Raw genomic sequence first — 17,178 nt, 5'->3', positions numbered from 1 at the left:
TCCATTGTCTGTTCAGTTGAACCAAATCTATCATGCGCACACACACACACACACATACACACACTCTGCAGAAGGCTTTAAGCTCTATGACCTCAATACTAATGGCTACATCACTCGTGATGAGATATCGAACATTGTAGATGTCATATACCAGATGGTGGTGAGTTACATGATGTGACGTGGTGGTGAGGACTGAACTAATGGATGCAGTATGTGTTGGTGTATACGTTGTTTGTGTGCCTTTAACGGGGAGCACAGTGGAGCTTCCACAGGAGAACAGGCCAGGACAGCAGGAGAACATCACCATCACAGACAGAGGAGAACATCACCATCATGGACAGAGGAGAACATCACCATCACGGACATGAGGAGAACATCACCATCATGGACAGAGGAGAACATCACCATCACGGACATGAGGAGAACATCACCATCACAGACAGAGGAGAACATCACCATCATGGACAGAGGAGAACATCACCATCACGGACATGAGGAGAACATCACCATCACGGACATGAGGAGAACATCACCATCATGGACGGAGAAAAACATCACCATCATGGACATGAGGAGAACATCACCATCATGGACATGAGGAGAACATCACCATCATGGACACGGGGAGAACATCTCCATCATGGACATCAAACATCCTGCTGTTTATTGATCGTCTCACACACATCACAGAGGGCAGGGTGACTTTTAAAATGTGTTCCCTTACAGATTACGGATTACACACTAAAGAATGATCTGTGACCTCATACAAAGGATTACTATGTTAAAGTGACATAATCTGATACTTCCCCCTACTTTAGATTACATTTTAACCCCTTAGCTTCCGTAGTGTTTCAGATCACTGGTTCCCTACGGGTCACCACCGAGCTCCTACACACGTCTGTATCTTCCTCTGTGCAGACTCATGAACAACTCAAAAGATAAATGTGCATAGCCTAAACAATACAGCCCACACCCAGTAGTCCAGCACTCCTGAGACCACCCAGTCATCAAGCTCCTCTCAAACTGGGTGTGTGTTGCTCCACCACCATAAACATCTCAGATAGGTAGAGAATGTTTTGGCATCTGTGAGATCAAATTTATCATATTGACTAAAACACTCTTCAATGACAGGAGATCATTGACTCATTTATTTAATAATGTTGGTCTGTAACCTTCCAGTTCAATCTATAATCTGCAGTGTGGTCTATAACCACATTTATCTCTCCTCTCACCTCCCCTCCCCTCTGTCACCTCCACCTCCCCCCTCTCAACTTCAGCTGCTGGATAAGGCCCTCTGCTAAAGACAACAACAACCGACAGAGGAGATGGGAAGAGCATATGTGTGTGTGTGTGTGTGTGTGTGTGTGTGGATTACTGTCCTGGAGTGTTTCACTGGACCAAATTTAATAATAATAATAATAATAATAATATTTATTTATAATGTCCTTTTCTAGTACTCCAAGTGTTTGTCTTCCAAATCTTTACCCCTGTGTCCTCAAACTCCCAGTGTAACCTGGGAACCTGCTGTAACTGCAGTGAAGGACTTGCCCTTCAGTACTGGAGGGTTAAACAGGCTGGTTCTTGCTCTGAGAAGACAGTCACCATCTGCTCAGATGACCTGCAATGTGCCGTCAGCAGGTCTGACGCGTCCCGTCCGCCTCGAGCCACAGGCTTGTACGTAATTACGCCTGCTTCATTACAGGCCACCCGAGGCCCTGGCCTTTATGACATCTGTTTGAGTCACGCTCGTGTAATCTTTACTTTCCATCGCAGATTCAAGGTTGCACATTCTGATTCTCCCACGGTGACTGACCCTGAGAGGTTAAAGGGTGTGAGGGCCGGTCACCTGCTTACCCCTCACCTCAGCCAGAGCTTCAACTCTTTGGCCAAAATGAAGTGGGGTGTTGTGCAGTTTGGTTGTATTCGTGTGACTCCCACCCTCCACATCCAGAGTTGCGTTGCTCCGGCCTGGCTCTCTGGGTTTACTGCGCGGCACGCGCCACTGAAACAAAGCCTGCATTACTCTTTCTTCCTGTCCGAGCACAAACACCTTTCCTGCACAGGCCGTGTGCGTCCACCTCATCACCACTAACCTTACATGTGAATGGAAGAACACACTCGGCTTTTCTCCTGGCATTTCTAACATAACAAAATATACTAATAAAATATATATATTTTTTTATGAAGGATTGGGAAGTGACATAGTCTAGAGATTAAATGTCCAAGATTTGAGAGTGAAACCGACATTATATATTAATAAGAAATCAAAAGAATAATGCTGTATTTTGTCTCCAGTTTTGATCGTTACATTCACACCTTTACGTCGTTCTGTTGCAGAACTAAAGCTTCGTCTCCACCAGTTCCTTTATCTGCTCGTGCGCAGTGACTGGCTCGTGAGTGACAGCGGCGTTTGTCCCCCTGTTGTCCAGGTAGCATTAACACAGATGGCCGCGCGGACAAAGTTCCTTTCACTGCTCGTAGTTTAAACCTAATCCGGGATTAGGAGGAACGCGACGCCGCGCTTCCGTTTGAAGCCCGTGCAGAATTGCACTTCCTTCCATTCATTTACCGGAGGAAACGGAGCTCGCGGGATTCCATGTGTATTAATAGTAATGCAGCAGCTGAGAACAAACCTCGACTCGGAATAACCCTGGACATACACCCACGAGCCACAACACGAGACAACCGTCTACTGTACTGAAGCACCGGCGCTTGCAAAATTCTAGTTTTAAAATGGAGTAGTCCATGTGGGCTGGGGTTGGAAGTCATAGCTGGGTCAAGTTACACACACACACACACACACACCAGGTTGTTAGGACTCAAGACCCTCTTCTCACCCTTTCCAGAGCCTATTTCCAGCGCTCAGTGTTTCACGCGCCTGACTCTACGAAGGACTCGTCCCGTTTACAGGTTTAAAGATGGGGCGAGCGCGAGGGACTTATGGCATCTAGCTTTTACTGACCGTGATTTCGATTTGTGGATTTATTGTAAGAGAAAAATAGACATTTACACAAATATTGTGGAGCTATTTTTCCACACAATTATTTTTTTCCCGTTTAAGTTACTCGAGGCTGTGATTGAGTTCCTGCTTCTTTTGTTTGACTCGCTGAGAAAGTTCCACAGAGGAAGGATGTCGGGGTTTTGCATGCCGGGGTTTTGGATGTTCTTGACTCTGGCGCTGGGCTCCAGCGCGCACACAGACGTAGCCGTCCCCCGGTCGCATGGAGACTCCGGCGGCGATGGCGCGTCAACCCTGGCTTTTGTGTTCGACGTTACCGGCTCTATGTACGACGACCTCAAGCAGGTGGTCGAGGGCGCCTCGGGCATCCTGGAGCGCACCCTAAGCCGCAGAGCGAGACCCATCAAAAACTTGGTTTTGGTACCTTTCCACGATCCAGGTAGTTATGAATGATCGATGTCAACAAGGCTAGAAAAACCAAACATGATTTATCTTAAACGACACAAAACTATTAGCAGACGTATTTAGAGTAAAATATGCTAACACAATTTTCATTTTTAAACAACTAATTCTATGTGACTTCTTGGTTATGTGTTGCTTTACTTCATTACTGATATGAATCATCCTGCATGGCCTGTTGGGTAGATCAGTCACCAGGGACCGCATGCAGGTTCACGTGTTATCCTAACAGCGTCTCGAGGAACTTCCACTGCATTGCCCGTTGTTTCCTAGCTCAGGTCACACCTGAGTAGACTCGTCAGCACGTTAGTAAGACCTTACCTGCTCAGATAGGATGTGCTGAAACAGGGGCGCTACTTCAGCTCCAGGACCAGGACTGGGGGCGCGTTGATAATAAGATACGTGACAATTTTAGTGAAAGACTCAACTCAGCTTTTGCACCAGAAACCTTTGCACAGTTTTAGATGGAATATTGTTCTTATCAGTCTGTGCTGCTGAACAGGGTGATGGGAACCACATGTTGTTTGGTAGTTTGTAATTACCCCAATAACCCCCACCTCCCAAACACAGCCTCCAGAAAAGCCTGCCCAACCCCCCTGGCAGAGGGCATGAGTAACGGGGGATGGAGAACACAGGCCAGTCCTGCACGTAGAAGGTGTTTCCTTAGAGACCTTGTAAACTAGGCAACACAGAACAGTTAACGACAGCTAGAAAGGTGCGATAGCTGCACTTTAGTGGGGCTGCCAGGAAAAGACAGTCGAACAGGAGAACAAGACCACAACAAGAGACGAGACCAAGTGAGACACACTGACGTTTCCTGGGGATGTGTCATCATCTGTTTCTACAATCTGTGAAAGGAAGCTTTCTCAGATGCTATGTGACTAACAGATGCCTAGAGAGAGGCAGGTTTATCTGTTCTACATTACTTCCTTTATGTCCTATAACTCTAGAAACCATGTGTTAACCCTATAAACCATGGATTAACCCTATAAACCACAAATTAACTCTATAAACCACAGATTAATAACTCTAGAAACCATGTGTTAACCCTATAAACCACAGATTAACCCTATAAACCACAAATTAACTCTATAAACCACAGATTAATAACTCTATAAACCATGTGTTAACCCTATAAACCACGGATTAACCCTATAAACCACAAATTAACTCTATAAACCACAGATTAATAACTCCATAAACCATGCGTTAACCCTATAAACTAAGGATTAACCCTATAAACCACAAATTAACTCTATAAACCACAGATTAATAACTCTAGAAACCATGCGTTAACCCTATAAACCATGGATTAACCCTATAAACCACAAATTAACTCTATAAACCTCAGATTAATAACTCTATAAACCATGTGTTAACCCTATAAACCAAGGATTAACCCTATAAACCACAAATTAACTCTATAAACCACAGATTAATAACTCTAGAAACCATGTGTTAACCCTATAAACCACGGATTAATCCTGTAAACTGTCAATTAACCCCATAAATCATGTGTTAACTCCATAAACCTCTACTTAACTCTGTAAACTGTCGCTTATCCCTATAAACCATGTTAACTCTATAAACCACTACTTAACCCTATAAACTATGTGTTAACTTTATAAACCATGTGTTAACTCAATAAACCACTACTTAACTCTATAAACCATGTGTTAACTCAATAAACCACTACTTAACTCTATAAACCATGTGTTAACTCTATAAACCACTACTTAACTCTATAAACCATGTGTTAACTCTATAAACCACTACTTAACTTTATAAACCATGTGTTAACTCTATAAACCACTACTTAACCCTGTAAACTGTCACTTAACCCTATAAATCATGTGTTAAACCGATAAAAAGTGCAGTGTGTCACTAATCTGAGCTCTCTATTCCCTTTGGTCTGTAACCATGGAAACTAACAAAGCAGTTCTCTCCAAATCCTGCTTCCTCTGTTTTATTCTCAGTTCACTAAATCAGCATAAACGTGTTTTGTGTTTTGGGGAGTCACAAGCAGAACTTAAAGTCTTTGGAGGCATTGAGTTTATAGCAGGAATGATCTGTCTCAGTGTCAAACACTAGGACGTCACAGGCATTAACCCCAATGTTAGAGAGGGCAGTGTAGATGTAGACCAGAGCGCTGAACGGTGTGATTATGATGGCAGTAAACATCTGGGCTGAAATTATACATGTGCTGCAGTTGTACACATGTCTGGGAGGAGAGTCTGACTGTGTGGGGATCAGCACATGTTCTCTGTCTGTCTTCACTGTCTCTCAGTTCAGTGATCATTAATGAACAAAGACACTGAAGGATTAGTGTGCAGGGTATGAGGGAGAGCAAATGGGATTCAGTGCACATACTGAAACACTAGAACCCTAACACACTAAAACACTAGAACCCTAACATACTGAAACACTAGAGCACTAACATACTAAAACACTAGAGCCCTAACACACTGAAACACTAGAGCATTAACACACTGAAACACTAGAGCCCTAACACACTAAAACACTAGAGCCCTAACACACTAAAACACTAGAGCATTAACACACTGAAACACTAGAGCATTAACACACTGAAACACTAGAGCACTAACATACTAAAACACTAGAGCCCTAACACACTGAAACACTAGAGCACTAACACACTGAAACACTAGAACCCTAACACACTGAAACACTAGAACCCTAACACACTGAAACAGTAGAGCCCTAACACACCGAAACACTAGAGCGCTAACACACTGAAACACTAGAACCCTAACACACCGAAACAGTAGAGCGCTAACACACTGAAACACTGGAGTGCTAATACACTGAAACACTAGAGCACTAACACACTGAAACACTAGAGTCCTAACACACTAGGGCTAGCACTAAGGTGCTAAATTGCAGGTATGTTAATAGACTACTGTTGTGGGCCATCAGACATAACAGAGCAGGAAACAAGCTAAAGAATTGCATGCATGAAATCTCATTAACACAGATGGGACTTGAACCCACAAACCTCAGCTCCAAAGGCTGATGCCTTATACATTAGGCCACTGGGTCACTTCCTATTGCAACTGTACACACTGGAGTGCAGTGACACTGATAACTAGTTTACTGATGGGAAGCTCTTTGGTGTTCCAAATATTTAGTTATTATACATTAGACACCTGATTGTCACTTTAGACTTATCTGCAAAGGCTTATCCAGCATAACTGCTGCTGTGACACATTTAGTGTCATGCCACCTAGTGGTGGGGATGTTTTATGATCGGTTTGGAAAAGCTTGCTGATGCCAGGATCTGTGTTGCTCCGTGTCATAGATATTGGCCCCGTGTCCATAACCACAGACCCCAGAAAATTCCAGAAGGACCTTCAGGAGCTGTTTGTCCAGGTGGGCGCCTTGTCAATCTTACCTTAATGTATCCAGCAGAAATCACACTTAGTTGTGCCACACTTAGACATTTCTTTGTGCAGTACTGAATATTTGTATCAGATATAGTTTGTTGTATCTAAGGGGTTATGCCAAGATTCAAGTAATCTGACATGATCTCACATTCTTGGCACTTAATGACTTCATCATTTTCATGTACACACACACACACATACACACACACACACTTTAAACAGATGAAGGTTAAAGTTTCATTTGGCGCAATTTAATGAAACACTATATGGGGTCTTATGCTCAACACAATGACATACACATGCAGTGTCTGCTTTTCCAGGGTGGCGGTGACTGTCCGGAGATGAGTATTGGCGCGATAAAGAAGGCCCTGGAGCTCTGCCTGCCTGGATCCTTCATCTACGTGTTTACAGACGCCCGCGCTAAAGACTATCGGCTGAAGCGAGACGTGCTTCAGCTGGTACAGCTGCGCCAGTCTCAGGTAAGACCTGACAGTACAGAACCAACACCAGCTACAGATCCGACCCGTTCAAAATGTACATGCACTGGTGGGTCAGTGAAATATGGGCTATGACGAGAGTTAGAGTTATGGTTAGAGGTACGGTTAGCCAAACCCCAACCCTTAGTGCCAGTTGTGGTTTGGGTGTTCTTAACATATTTGCATTTTCTAAACATTAACATACTATAATGTGCATAACTATGATAAAATGTCCCTCGTCCTACTGCTCTGCGGTGTGGAGTCACTGTGTTAAAATGATTTGTTTTTCTTAAAAGGTTCTCCAGGTGGCCAAAAAACTTTTGTAAATTTTACATCCTTTAACATAGAACCCCCCCCGATCTTCACTCAGTTCACTCACACACACACACACACACACACACACACACACACACACACACACACACACACACACACACACACACACACACACACACACACACACACACACACGACTTACGGCTCTCTCTCTCTATCTGTGCAGGTTGTGTTTGTTTTGACGGGGGACTGTGGAGACCGGTCCCATCCTGGCTACAGAGTTTATGAAGAGATCGCAGCTACAAGCTCTGGCCAGATCTTTCACCTGGACAAACAGCAAGTCAATGAGGTAGGACAGACACACACACACACATATGCACAAACATACGCGCAAACACACACGCACACCCACACACAAACACACACACACACACACACAATGATCTAATTGAGCTGTCTCCATTGTTTTTCATGTAATTTAATAAAATTTTTATTTCATTAAAAGAAACCCCTATGTTCATGTGGACAACTTCAGATCTCCGGCGATCGCTGCTCTGTAACGTCTAGCTCTGTGTTGTCATGGTCACAGTGTGAAAGCCCCCCGAGGTTTGCCTTTCCCTTCTAGTGTTTATGGTTAGGGTTTCACTCCCTTTAACAGGAAGACACACTCTCACCATCAGCCAGACCTGACATGACTCTGACTTGTTTCTGCATGCTCTGAGGTGTCTACCATCTGATTCCAGCTCTGCAAAGTAATCCAGGTCCTCCGGATCAAAACGGATCTATTTCATCTGCTGTGAACATGGGTGGTTCAGACCCACAGTCCACAGAAAGTCGTGAACTCAAACCAGAGCCTTTTACTGGTCATAACACATGGTAGTCAAATCAAATCCATAAAGCACTTTGGGAGTTTGGAGAAGAGAAAAAGCAGAACTGGATTTATCTCCATAAATAATCCCGGATGGGATCTATTACGACGTCTCTCCCCAGGACAGCTGCTCCGTGTCCGACTGGCTCCGAACAGCCTGCTCTTTGTGGAGAAGAGACGCTTAAACTCCTTTTAATCAGTCCAGTGATTTGCAGATTAAACTGTTCATCTTAGTGAACGTGAACCAGACATTTCTGGAGTGTAGTAACTGTGTTGTCCTGGACTGCCTGACGCTTTATAGCTGATATAAAAAAACGCTAGGAAACTTTTATGACTTTTCTCAGTTTCAGAAAGTGAAACGTTAAGTGATAGTATAGTTTTATAACGCCCTCTGAGTCGATTCATTTAGGGTGAGTCTTACAACTCTCATTTTGGTTGAAAATAGAGATTCAAATAGTGATTCGAGCTCCCACAGCCCCTGGTATTAAGGCTGTTTGTCTTTGTAATGTCTTTAGAAACACAGCAAGACCTTGTTAAGGAGTCCAGCAGGTTCTGTTAAGCGTCCAGCTTGACCCAAACTGGGCTGGTCAGTCAGACACAACAGACAGAACCTTCTTCTGGAGTGTGGACACTGTGGACACCACAGCATTAGTTCACACGCCCACGTGCGTGCACACACACACACACACACACACACACACACACACACACACACACACACACACACACACACACACACACACACACACACACACACACACACACACAGAGGCCTGTCCATATGCAGAGATCTCTCAGGATCTCCTCCACATTTCTGCAGACACTATCTGAAACAGATAGGGATTAGATGGATGTCAGATGAAGGAAGACCATGGACAGCCCCTCCAGGACAGAGAAAACCCCTCCAGGACATCCCCTCCAGGACAGAGATCTGCACATGTGGCATTCATTAGTTTTTGCAGCTGTAAAATCCAGGAGGAAACAGCCAACAGAGAAACTCAGAGGTGGGAGGGAGAAAGAAAGAGAGAGAGAGAGAGAGAGAGAGAGAGAGAGAGAGAGAGAGAGAGAGAGAGGGAGAGGGAGAGAGAGAGGGGGGAGGGAGAGAGAGAGGGAGAGACAGAGAGGGAGAGGCAGCGCATGAAAGAGAAAAATAAAGTAGTTAAAGCACTTGGAAGAGACAGGGTGTTGAAAGGGTGAAAGGTTGTTTGTCCCAGTTTTCTTTCAAATGCCTAAACATATAAATATGTTGTTATCATAACGGATACAGTATCTGTGCCCTTCCTTCGATTGTTAAATTAATGACACATGCAAAAATTAAATTCCAGAAAAATCCTTTATCTATAAACTCCAGAAATCACTATTACCAAAATCTTCTTGAAATAAAAAGGTTTGACAATAAACACAGTGCATCCCTTTACTCAAACGCTACTCTTCCTCACATCCATCTTCCATGTCAATATACATACGCACAGATCAGACCATACCAACTCTATCAGAAGAGGGGTCTCATACGCACAAACCTAAAGTGATGTTAGTGTGCCATCACTGACATGTTTGTCTACAAACAGTGTTACTGTCCCTTCTCAAGAAGGTCAGAGGAAACACAAAAAGCTACTTCATAAGGAGTTCATCGTAATTTACTGTGAAATGTTACTAACTAATGTGAATGACTAGAACAAGGATTTTGCTTTACACTTGCATCTGACAGAGTCAGTGGTTTAGGACTACATCTGCTGATAGTTAGATTTTAGCCTGTGTGGTCTGACTCAGTGCAGCCAGACCACACTGGCATATCTTTGTTATGGTAGAAAATGACTTATTCCAGACACTTACCCACAAATGGCACAGGGCCTCCAGACCAAATGCTGAGATCATATCTGCTAATTAAAACCTCAGCCATCTAAACCAATCACATCCTTAACTGAATTTGCATAGTTAATGATTTGGAGCTGTATGACTGAAGCATTTAGCTTGCATACCATTCTGAGAGGCTTTGTCACCTGATAAATGTCTGAGGGATCTGACAGGATCTGGGGGTCTGAAAAGTGTTTGGGGGATCTAATAGGGGTGTGGGGGATCTAATAGGAGTGTTGGGGATCCGACAGGGGTGTGGGCTCTAATATGGGTTTGGTAAAGTGCTGGATGGTTTCTGTGTTTGTAATTCAAGGCCAGCATGTTCAGAAATTCCCTGTATTTCCTCTCTGACAGGCTGTCTGCTCTTTCTTGTCCCATTAGGTTTACAGAGTGAGGCAGTTTGTGACACAGTTTGTGGTGTCCCTCTAGAATGTGCCACAGACACAGTGGTCTTTTGTCAAAAACAGATACAAATCTAACCAGTATTTCTAAATCCCCCACCATGTCTGTTTGTGGCCTTGGGAGATGTGGAGCGATGTAAGTGAGGCTGTTAGATGACGGATGTCTCTGAGCTGTTAGCTGACGGATGTCTCTGAGCTACTCCAGACAACAGATTCCTTAAGAAGTACATTAAGGATAAGGAACTGGTCTTTCTTTTGAAATGGGAAGCAGAGAGTATAGTGGGTAGAGGGTATAGTGAGTAGAGGGTATAGTGGGTAGAGGGTATAGTGGGTAGAGGGTATAGTGGGTAAAGGGTATAGTGCGTAGTGGGTATAGTGGGTAGAGAGTGTAGTGAGTAGAGGGTATAGTGAGTAGAGGGTATAGTGGGTAGAGGATATAGTGAGTAGAGGGTATAGTGGGTAGAGGGTATAGTGAGTAGAGGGTATAGTGGGTAAAGGGTATAGTGCGTAGTGGGTATAGTGGGTAGAGTGTGTAGTGAGTAGAGGGTATAGTGGGTAGAGGGTATAGTGGGTAGAGGGTATAGTGAGTAGAGGGTATAGTGGGTAGATGGTATAGTGGGTAGAGGGTATAGTGGGTAGAGGGTATAGTGAGTAGAGGTTATGGTGATCTCTGCTATTTTTGCTTTGGTTTTTCAGGTTCTGAAATGGGTGGAGGAGACAGTGCAGGCCATGAAGGTCCATCTCCTCTCCTCAGACCATGAGACTGGACAGGAAAGCCAGTGGAACATGCCCTTTGACCCCAGCCTCAGGGAAGTGACTGTATCGTTAAGTGGACCTGCCCCCCGTATTGAACTCAGAGACCCCCTTGGTAACATCCCTACTGCAGCTTTTGAACATGCACATATATGACACTCAGTAAAATGCAATAAACATTGCTATATTTCCAGCCTTCAGCGATGGACAAGTCTGTGACCTCTGACCGGTCATTTCTTAATTAGGTCACACTGTTGGAGACAGGCAGGGACTGACAGAACTGCTAAACATCCCAAACTCAGCTCGAGTGGTCAGCCTAAAGAACCCTCGTCCTGGACTCTGGACACTGAAGGTGCGTCTGCTTGTACTTATTCAGCCAAACTCTGCTGTCATCCTGGACACTTGACCTGCTGTCAGTCAGAAATGTCCATCACATAAGCCCTGCCTCCGTTATGTGTAGATCTCCTGCAGTGGGCGACACACTCTCAGAGTGACTGGAGTGAGTAAGCTGGACTTCAGGGCGGGCTTCTCCAGTGTCCCGGTCACGGAGTTCTCTAAAACCCGGGAGCGACCAATCAAAGGTATCTATCTGATTGCCATGGCAGCATCTCCATCTAGTGTACCATTTGTTGATGTTTGTACTTGTCTCTACAGGTGTTCTGTCACACGTGCTGCTGAAGTGTTCAGGACTGAAGCCCCCAGGCCTGGTCAGCAGCCTGGAGTTGGTATCAGCGGGCGGTCGCTCTCTGGAGAGGATTCTGGTGCCTTTTCCTGCAGACAGAGGTGAACGTGGCCTGTGGGCCGTACCGGAGCTTTCAAGCCCCTCACAGAGCTTCTTCCTCAGAGTGCTGGGGAAAGATGAAGAAGGCTATGATTTCCAGAGACTGTCCACTGTATCCTACACCAACGTCATCCCCAGTAAGCGTCCTGCAGAATCAAACACTGTCCCTCAGAAAACCACAAGGCTGCATTTTTATTTCTGTCTTTGGTGTGCACCAAAGGTGGGTTGTGACGTTGCAGTGAGAATAACCCAGAATGCTGCTCTAACTGCCTGCACTTCCACCTGTGTCCACAGGGGCTCCGCAGGTGAGCATGCCTGCCGAGCTCGTGGGCGTCTACATGCAGCCTGCCCTGATTCAGTGTTCTGTGGAGAGCGACCTGCCCTACAAACTCACCTTCACCAAAGATGGCAATGCCCTGGGACAGGAGAAGAGCTACCAGTGAGTGTTTTCTCTCTTCCCATCGTTTTCATGTCATTTTCTTTGCCCTCCCCTTCTCTTCTCTTCAGCTCTGGCAGCCCCACGCTGTCTGTCCGTGTCCTCGCTTTCAGTCTACGTCTTCTCACTGTCTGTCCACATCTACCTGCGTTCTGTCCACATCTTCTCGCGTTCTGTCTACGTCTTCTCACGTTCTGTACACGTCTTCTTATGTTCTGTACACGTCTTCTCACGTTCTGTCCATGTCCTCTCACGTTCTGTCCATGTCCTCTCACGTTTTCCTCCTTCCATTTTGCGCTGCTCCTGTCTTGCAGTTTTCTAGTACAAACATAAACGTAAACACAGTTTGCTCTCTGCTGATACAATCTGAAATGAACATCTGCTGGGCATCTCAGGGTATCCTCTTAGCTCTGACCTCAGCTCTGACCTCAGCTCTGCCTTCTACCATGTGTGTAAACTGTTAGTTAGCGACGCCCTTTACCCTCATAAATCTTGGGTGTGTATAAACTGTGGAGGTTGTGTATGTTATGATTGTTACAGAGATGAACAAAGGCTGCCTGTTTTCTGGGGTGAAGACACTTTGTTTTGAGTTGCATGTAAAATGTAAAAGTGCTAATGTGCAATGAAAGGCTTTCTCTCTCTCTCTCTCTCTCTCTCTCTCTCTCTCTCTCTCTCTGTGTGTGTGTGTGTGTGTTATTCACTGTTGTACCTCATTCTCATCTGCCATAGGGAAGTATATGTGTGTGTATGCCTGCAATGAGTATGTATGTGTACTATTGTGTGTGCATTGTATGTTTGTTGTACATGTATGTGTGTGTGTTTATATTGTGTGCTTATAGATAGATAGATAGATAGATAGATAGATAGATAGATAGATAGATAGATAGATAGATAGATAGATAGATAGATAGACTGACAGACAGGCAGATAGATAGATAGATAGATAGATAGATAGATAGATAGATAGATAGATAGATAGATAGATAGATAGATAGATAGATAGATAGATAGATAGATAGATAGATAGATAGATAGATAGATAGATAGATAGATAGATAGTGAGTGAGTGAGTGAGTGGAAGCATTTGAAGTATCCTTTTAACTGGATTTCAAAGTCCTTCATGGATTTTATAGTAAAAAGCCTTTATTTTCCTCATGTGGATAGAAGTGTGTGTTAGCTGTGGAGTTACTGATCTGTTTATATGTGTGTGTATGTGCGTGTGTGTGTGTGTGTGGTACAGGCTGTGCTGTTTTATATGCGTGTGTGTAGCATGGGCCGTGGTGTTTTATATGTGTGTGTGTAATGCAGGCTGTGGTGTTTTATATGTGTGTGTGTAGTACAGGCTGTGGTGTTTTATATGTGTGTGTGTGTAGTGCAGGCTGTGGTGTTTTATGTGTGTGTGTGTGTGTGTGTGTGTGTAGTACAGGCTGTGATGTTTTGTGTGTGTGTGTGTGTGTGTGGTACAGGCTGTGGTGTTTTATATGTGTGTGTGTGGTATGGGCCGTGGTGTTTTATATGTCTGTGTGTAGTGCAGACTGTGGTGTTTTATATGTGTGTGTGTGTGAGTGTGTGTGTGTGTGTGTGTGTGTGTGTGAGAGTGAGTGGGTGTGTGTGTGTGAGAGTGAGTGTGTGTGTGTGTGTGTGTGTGTGGGAGTGGAGGATGGGTTGGGGGTCTATCTGACTCTTTTGTTCTAGCTTTTTATCTGTGTACTTGAAGGGCTTCTGGCAAAGCATCATGGGAAGTTGCTCATGCATCAGGGAGAGATGAGGGAGTGTATGAGTGTCTGGCACATAGCTCTGCAGGCATGGGTCAAGCTGTCACGCAGTTCACTGTAAGAGGTACATGTTCTCCACGCACAAGCACGTGCGCACACGCGCGCGCACGCACACATGCACACCTGCATGCTTGCGCATGTACACACACACACACACACACACACACACAGACATGCACATAAGCAGTTCACTGTCAGAGGTACATATTCTCCACACACACATACGCGTACACACACATACACACACACGCATGCATCCATGCACACGCACGCACACAAACGCACGAGCACACCCATACACACACACACACACGCACACAAGCAGTTCACTGTCAGAGGTACGTGTTCTCCACACACACGCACACAAACACACGCATGCACGCACACACACACATGCACGCACACAAGCAGTTCACTGTCAGAGGTACGTGTTTTCCACACACACACACACACACACATGTACACAAGCAGTTCTCTGTCAGAGGTACATGTTTTCCACAAGCACACACACACACACACACACACACAAACACACACACATGCGCGCACACACACACATGTACACAAGCAGTTCACTGTCAGAGGTACATGTTTTCCACAAGCACACACACACACACACACACACAAGCAGTTCACTGTCAGAGGTATGTGTTTTCCACACACACACACACACACACACACACACACACACACACACACACACACTCATTTCCTTTCTTCCACTGTCCCCCAGACTTGGGCAGCTCCACTCTCCTCCCCAGTTGGAAGGTGTAGGGTGATAAACTCTCTCAGACAGGATCCTCCAGTGCTTCCCTGATGGTTCTGCAGCATGGCAGTACTCCGCTCATCTGCTCTGTGGGTCCCTCTCCCTGTTCCTCTACAGAGCCTCCTCCCGTCCTGCGTCCCCCTGTTAATGTGACGGTGGTGGTGGGGGGTGTGGCTCTCCTGTCCTGCCACACATATGGCTCCGTGCGCTACAACCTGAGCTGGCACCGTGCTGGACGTCCTGTGACCCCGCACCCAGGCCTCCAATTCTTGGCAAACGGCTCCCTGGAGGTCAGCGGCGTGCGAGCGCAGGATGGAGGTCCATACCACTGCGTGGCGTCCAATGCCAACGGAGAGAGTCGCGCCGTCGTGTGGTTGCTGATCCTAGGTAGTTTCCCTCCCTGCAGAACTGGTCCTGCTCGTTACTTCTGTTGTTGTCTGTTTCCCATTAGTGGGAACCTCCTAGAGCTGCATAGCTGTGTAGACGCATGTCCACCCACTCACCCTCGACAGAGAAATGCAGAGCAGATATGAACAGAGACGTGTAGTGTTACTCTAACTCTGTATTGTCACTCTTGCTCTGCAGTGTTATTGTAACTCCGAGCAGTATTACCATGACTTCCTGGACGATGTCTGAGTCCTCTGATTCGTTTCCTCCACAGAGGCCCCCACTGTTGTCGTCTTCCCCCAGGCTCAGAGCTTCTCCCTGGGGGCAGAGATTCAAACTTCCTGCTCTGCGTCTGGATCTCCAGCCCCTCGGGTCTTTTGGAGCCATGGAAGCAAATTACTCACCAGTCACCGCCGGTATTCAACACACTCAACACACTTAACACATTTAGCACACTGTCACACACTCAGCACAGAACAGCATTGAACATGTTTGTCCCTCCCAGGCACACACACACACATTTTTGTAGAAGCCTTTAATCTTTACCTTCATATTTGGAAACAAAATATGTCATATCTCTTGTGAAAGAGATTTTGAATCTCAGTGAAAACTTATCCTGGTTAAATAAAGGTTAAAAATAAATAAACAAAAGTAGTTTTATGTGGGTTTAGTGCAGTAAACATGTCAAGTGGCAGCAATTTGAACAGATTAACAAAAAGTCTGGTTATAATTGGTGGATGTTTGAAGGCATTAGTGGGTGTGTTGTAATCAGAGACAACAAAAGCGTTTTTGTTCAGTCCTGGTGTGTGTGGTGTGTTTTAGGACAACTGTCACCCAGACGGGCACTCTAGTCATTAGAGATGCTGCCCCAGAGGATGCTGGGAACTACACCTGCCGGGCAGCCAATGACGTAGGCACTGCTGCCCAGTCAGCTGTTCTCACCTATGCAGGTGGGTTTGGTAATCTGTATGGGGATTTTAGTAGTCTGTGAGGGGAGTTTGGTAATCTGTATGGGGAGTTTAATAGTCTGTGAGGGAAGTTTGGTAATCTGTGAGGGGAGTTTGGTAGTCTGTGTGGTTGTTTGGTAATCAGCGGGGGAGTTCTGTAATATGTATTAAGAGATTAGTAATCTCTGAGGGGGAGTTTGGTAATGCGAACAGAAGGCTGTGAATCAAGGTAAGGGGAGATTCTACTAACAGAGAAACTTGATTGATAATCGGTTTAGTAAAAGATGAATATCATTACTGGAACTCTTAGTAGCATGTGGACAGATTTTTGAGTGGCCACTGATAGGACAGACAGAACCTACTAACAACAGGCTATTAGTAGTCTTGTGTTCAGTGTCCTGTAACTTCACATCCCTACTAGAGTTGTAGTACTGAATATAGAGTTTGTACACCATTTTTATATTATCAGTATTGTTAATCTTTACTGGATTATCAATTTTGTTCATCTTTATTGGATTATCAGTCTTTGCAGTACTGTTACCACAGAAGTCTGTGATATGCAAATTTTACATCCGTAAATGAGCATCCTCACCTATTTCAAACAACACGGATGAGTAAATAAATATGAATAGGTGA

The 17,178-nt window shown here is 45.0% G+C and overlaps 1 protein-coding gene across 2 annotated transcripts in view; it reads left to right on the top strand.

The window, feature by feature from the left end:
- The first annotated feature begins 2,537 nt into the window (after positions 1 to 2,537).
- Positions 2,538 to 17,178, top strand: part of hmcn2 (hemicentin 2) — a 59,101-nt gene continuing 44,460 nt past the window's right edge. Inside the window, exons 1-14 of one of the 2 annotated variants that reach the window (XM_081703099.1) lie at positions 2,538 to 2,987; positions 3,116 to 3,398; positions 6,738 to 6,808; positions 7,143 to 7,301; positions 7,801 to 7,923; positions 11,394 to 11,565; positions 11,696 to 11,802; positions 11,911 to 12,031; positions 12,105 to 12,368; positions 12,526 to 12,670; positions 14,385 to 14,506; positions 15,326 to 15,595; positions 15,870 to 16,011; positions 16,418 to 16,545. In XM_081703099.1, coding sequence (XP_081559225.1) covers positions 3,131 to 3,398; positions 6,738 to 6,808; positions 7,143 to 7,301; positions 7,801 to 7,923; positions 11,394 to 11,565; positions 11,696 to 11,802; positions 11,911 to 12,031; positions 12,105 to 12,368; positions 12,526 to 12,670; positions 14,385 to 14,506; positions 15,326 to 15,595; positions 15,870 to 16,011; positions 16,418 to 16,545 — 2,092 coding nt within the window. In that variant the 5' untranslated portion in view covers positions 2,538 to 2,987; positions 3,116 to 3,130. Of the gene's footprint in view, positions 3,399 to 6,737; positions 6,809 to 7,142; positions 7,302 to 7,800; positions 7,924 to 11,393; positions 11,566 to 11,695; positions 11,803 to 11,910; positions 12,032 to 12,104; positions 12,369 to 12,525; positions 12,671 to 14,384; positions 14,507 to 15,325; positions 15,596 to 15,869; positions 16,012 to 16,417; positions 16,546 to 17,178 lie in introns of both variants that reach the window. The other variant, XM_035536166.2, reaches the window with a different exon arrangement.

The sequence above is a fragment of the Electrophorus electricus genome, chromosome 20, assembly GCF_041902795.1.
Source record: "Electrophorus electricus isolate QZ-2024a chromosome 20, ASM4190279v1, whole genome shotgun sequence".
Classification (NCBI taxonomy): domain Eukaryota; kingdom Metazoa; phylum Chordata; class Actinopteri; order Gymnotiformes; family Gymnotidae; genus Electrophorus; species Electrophorus electricus.
The sequence above is the reverse complement of the archived record's forward strand: the minus strand, read 5'-3'. Positions and strand labels throughout refer to the sequence as shown.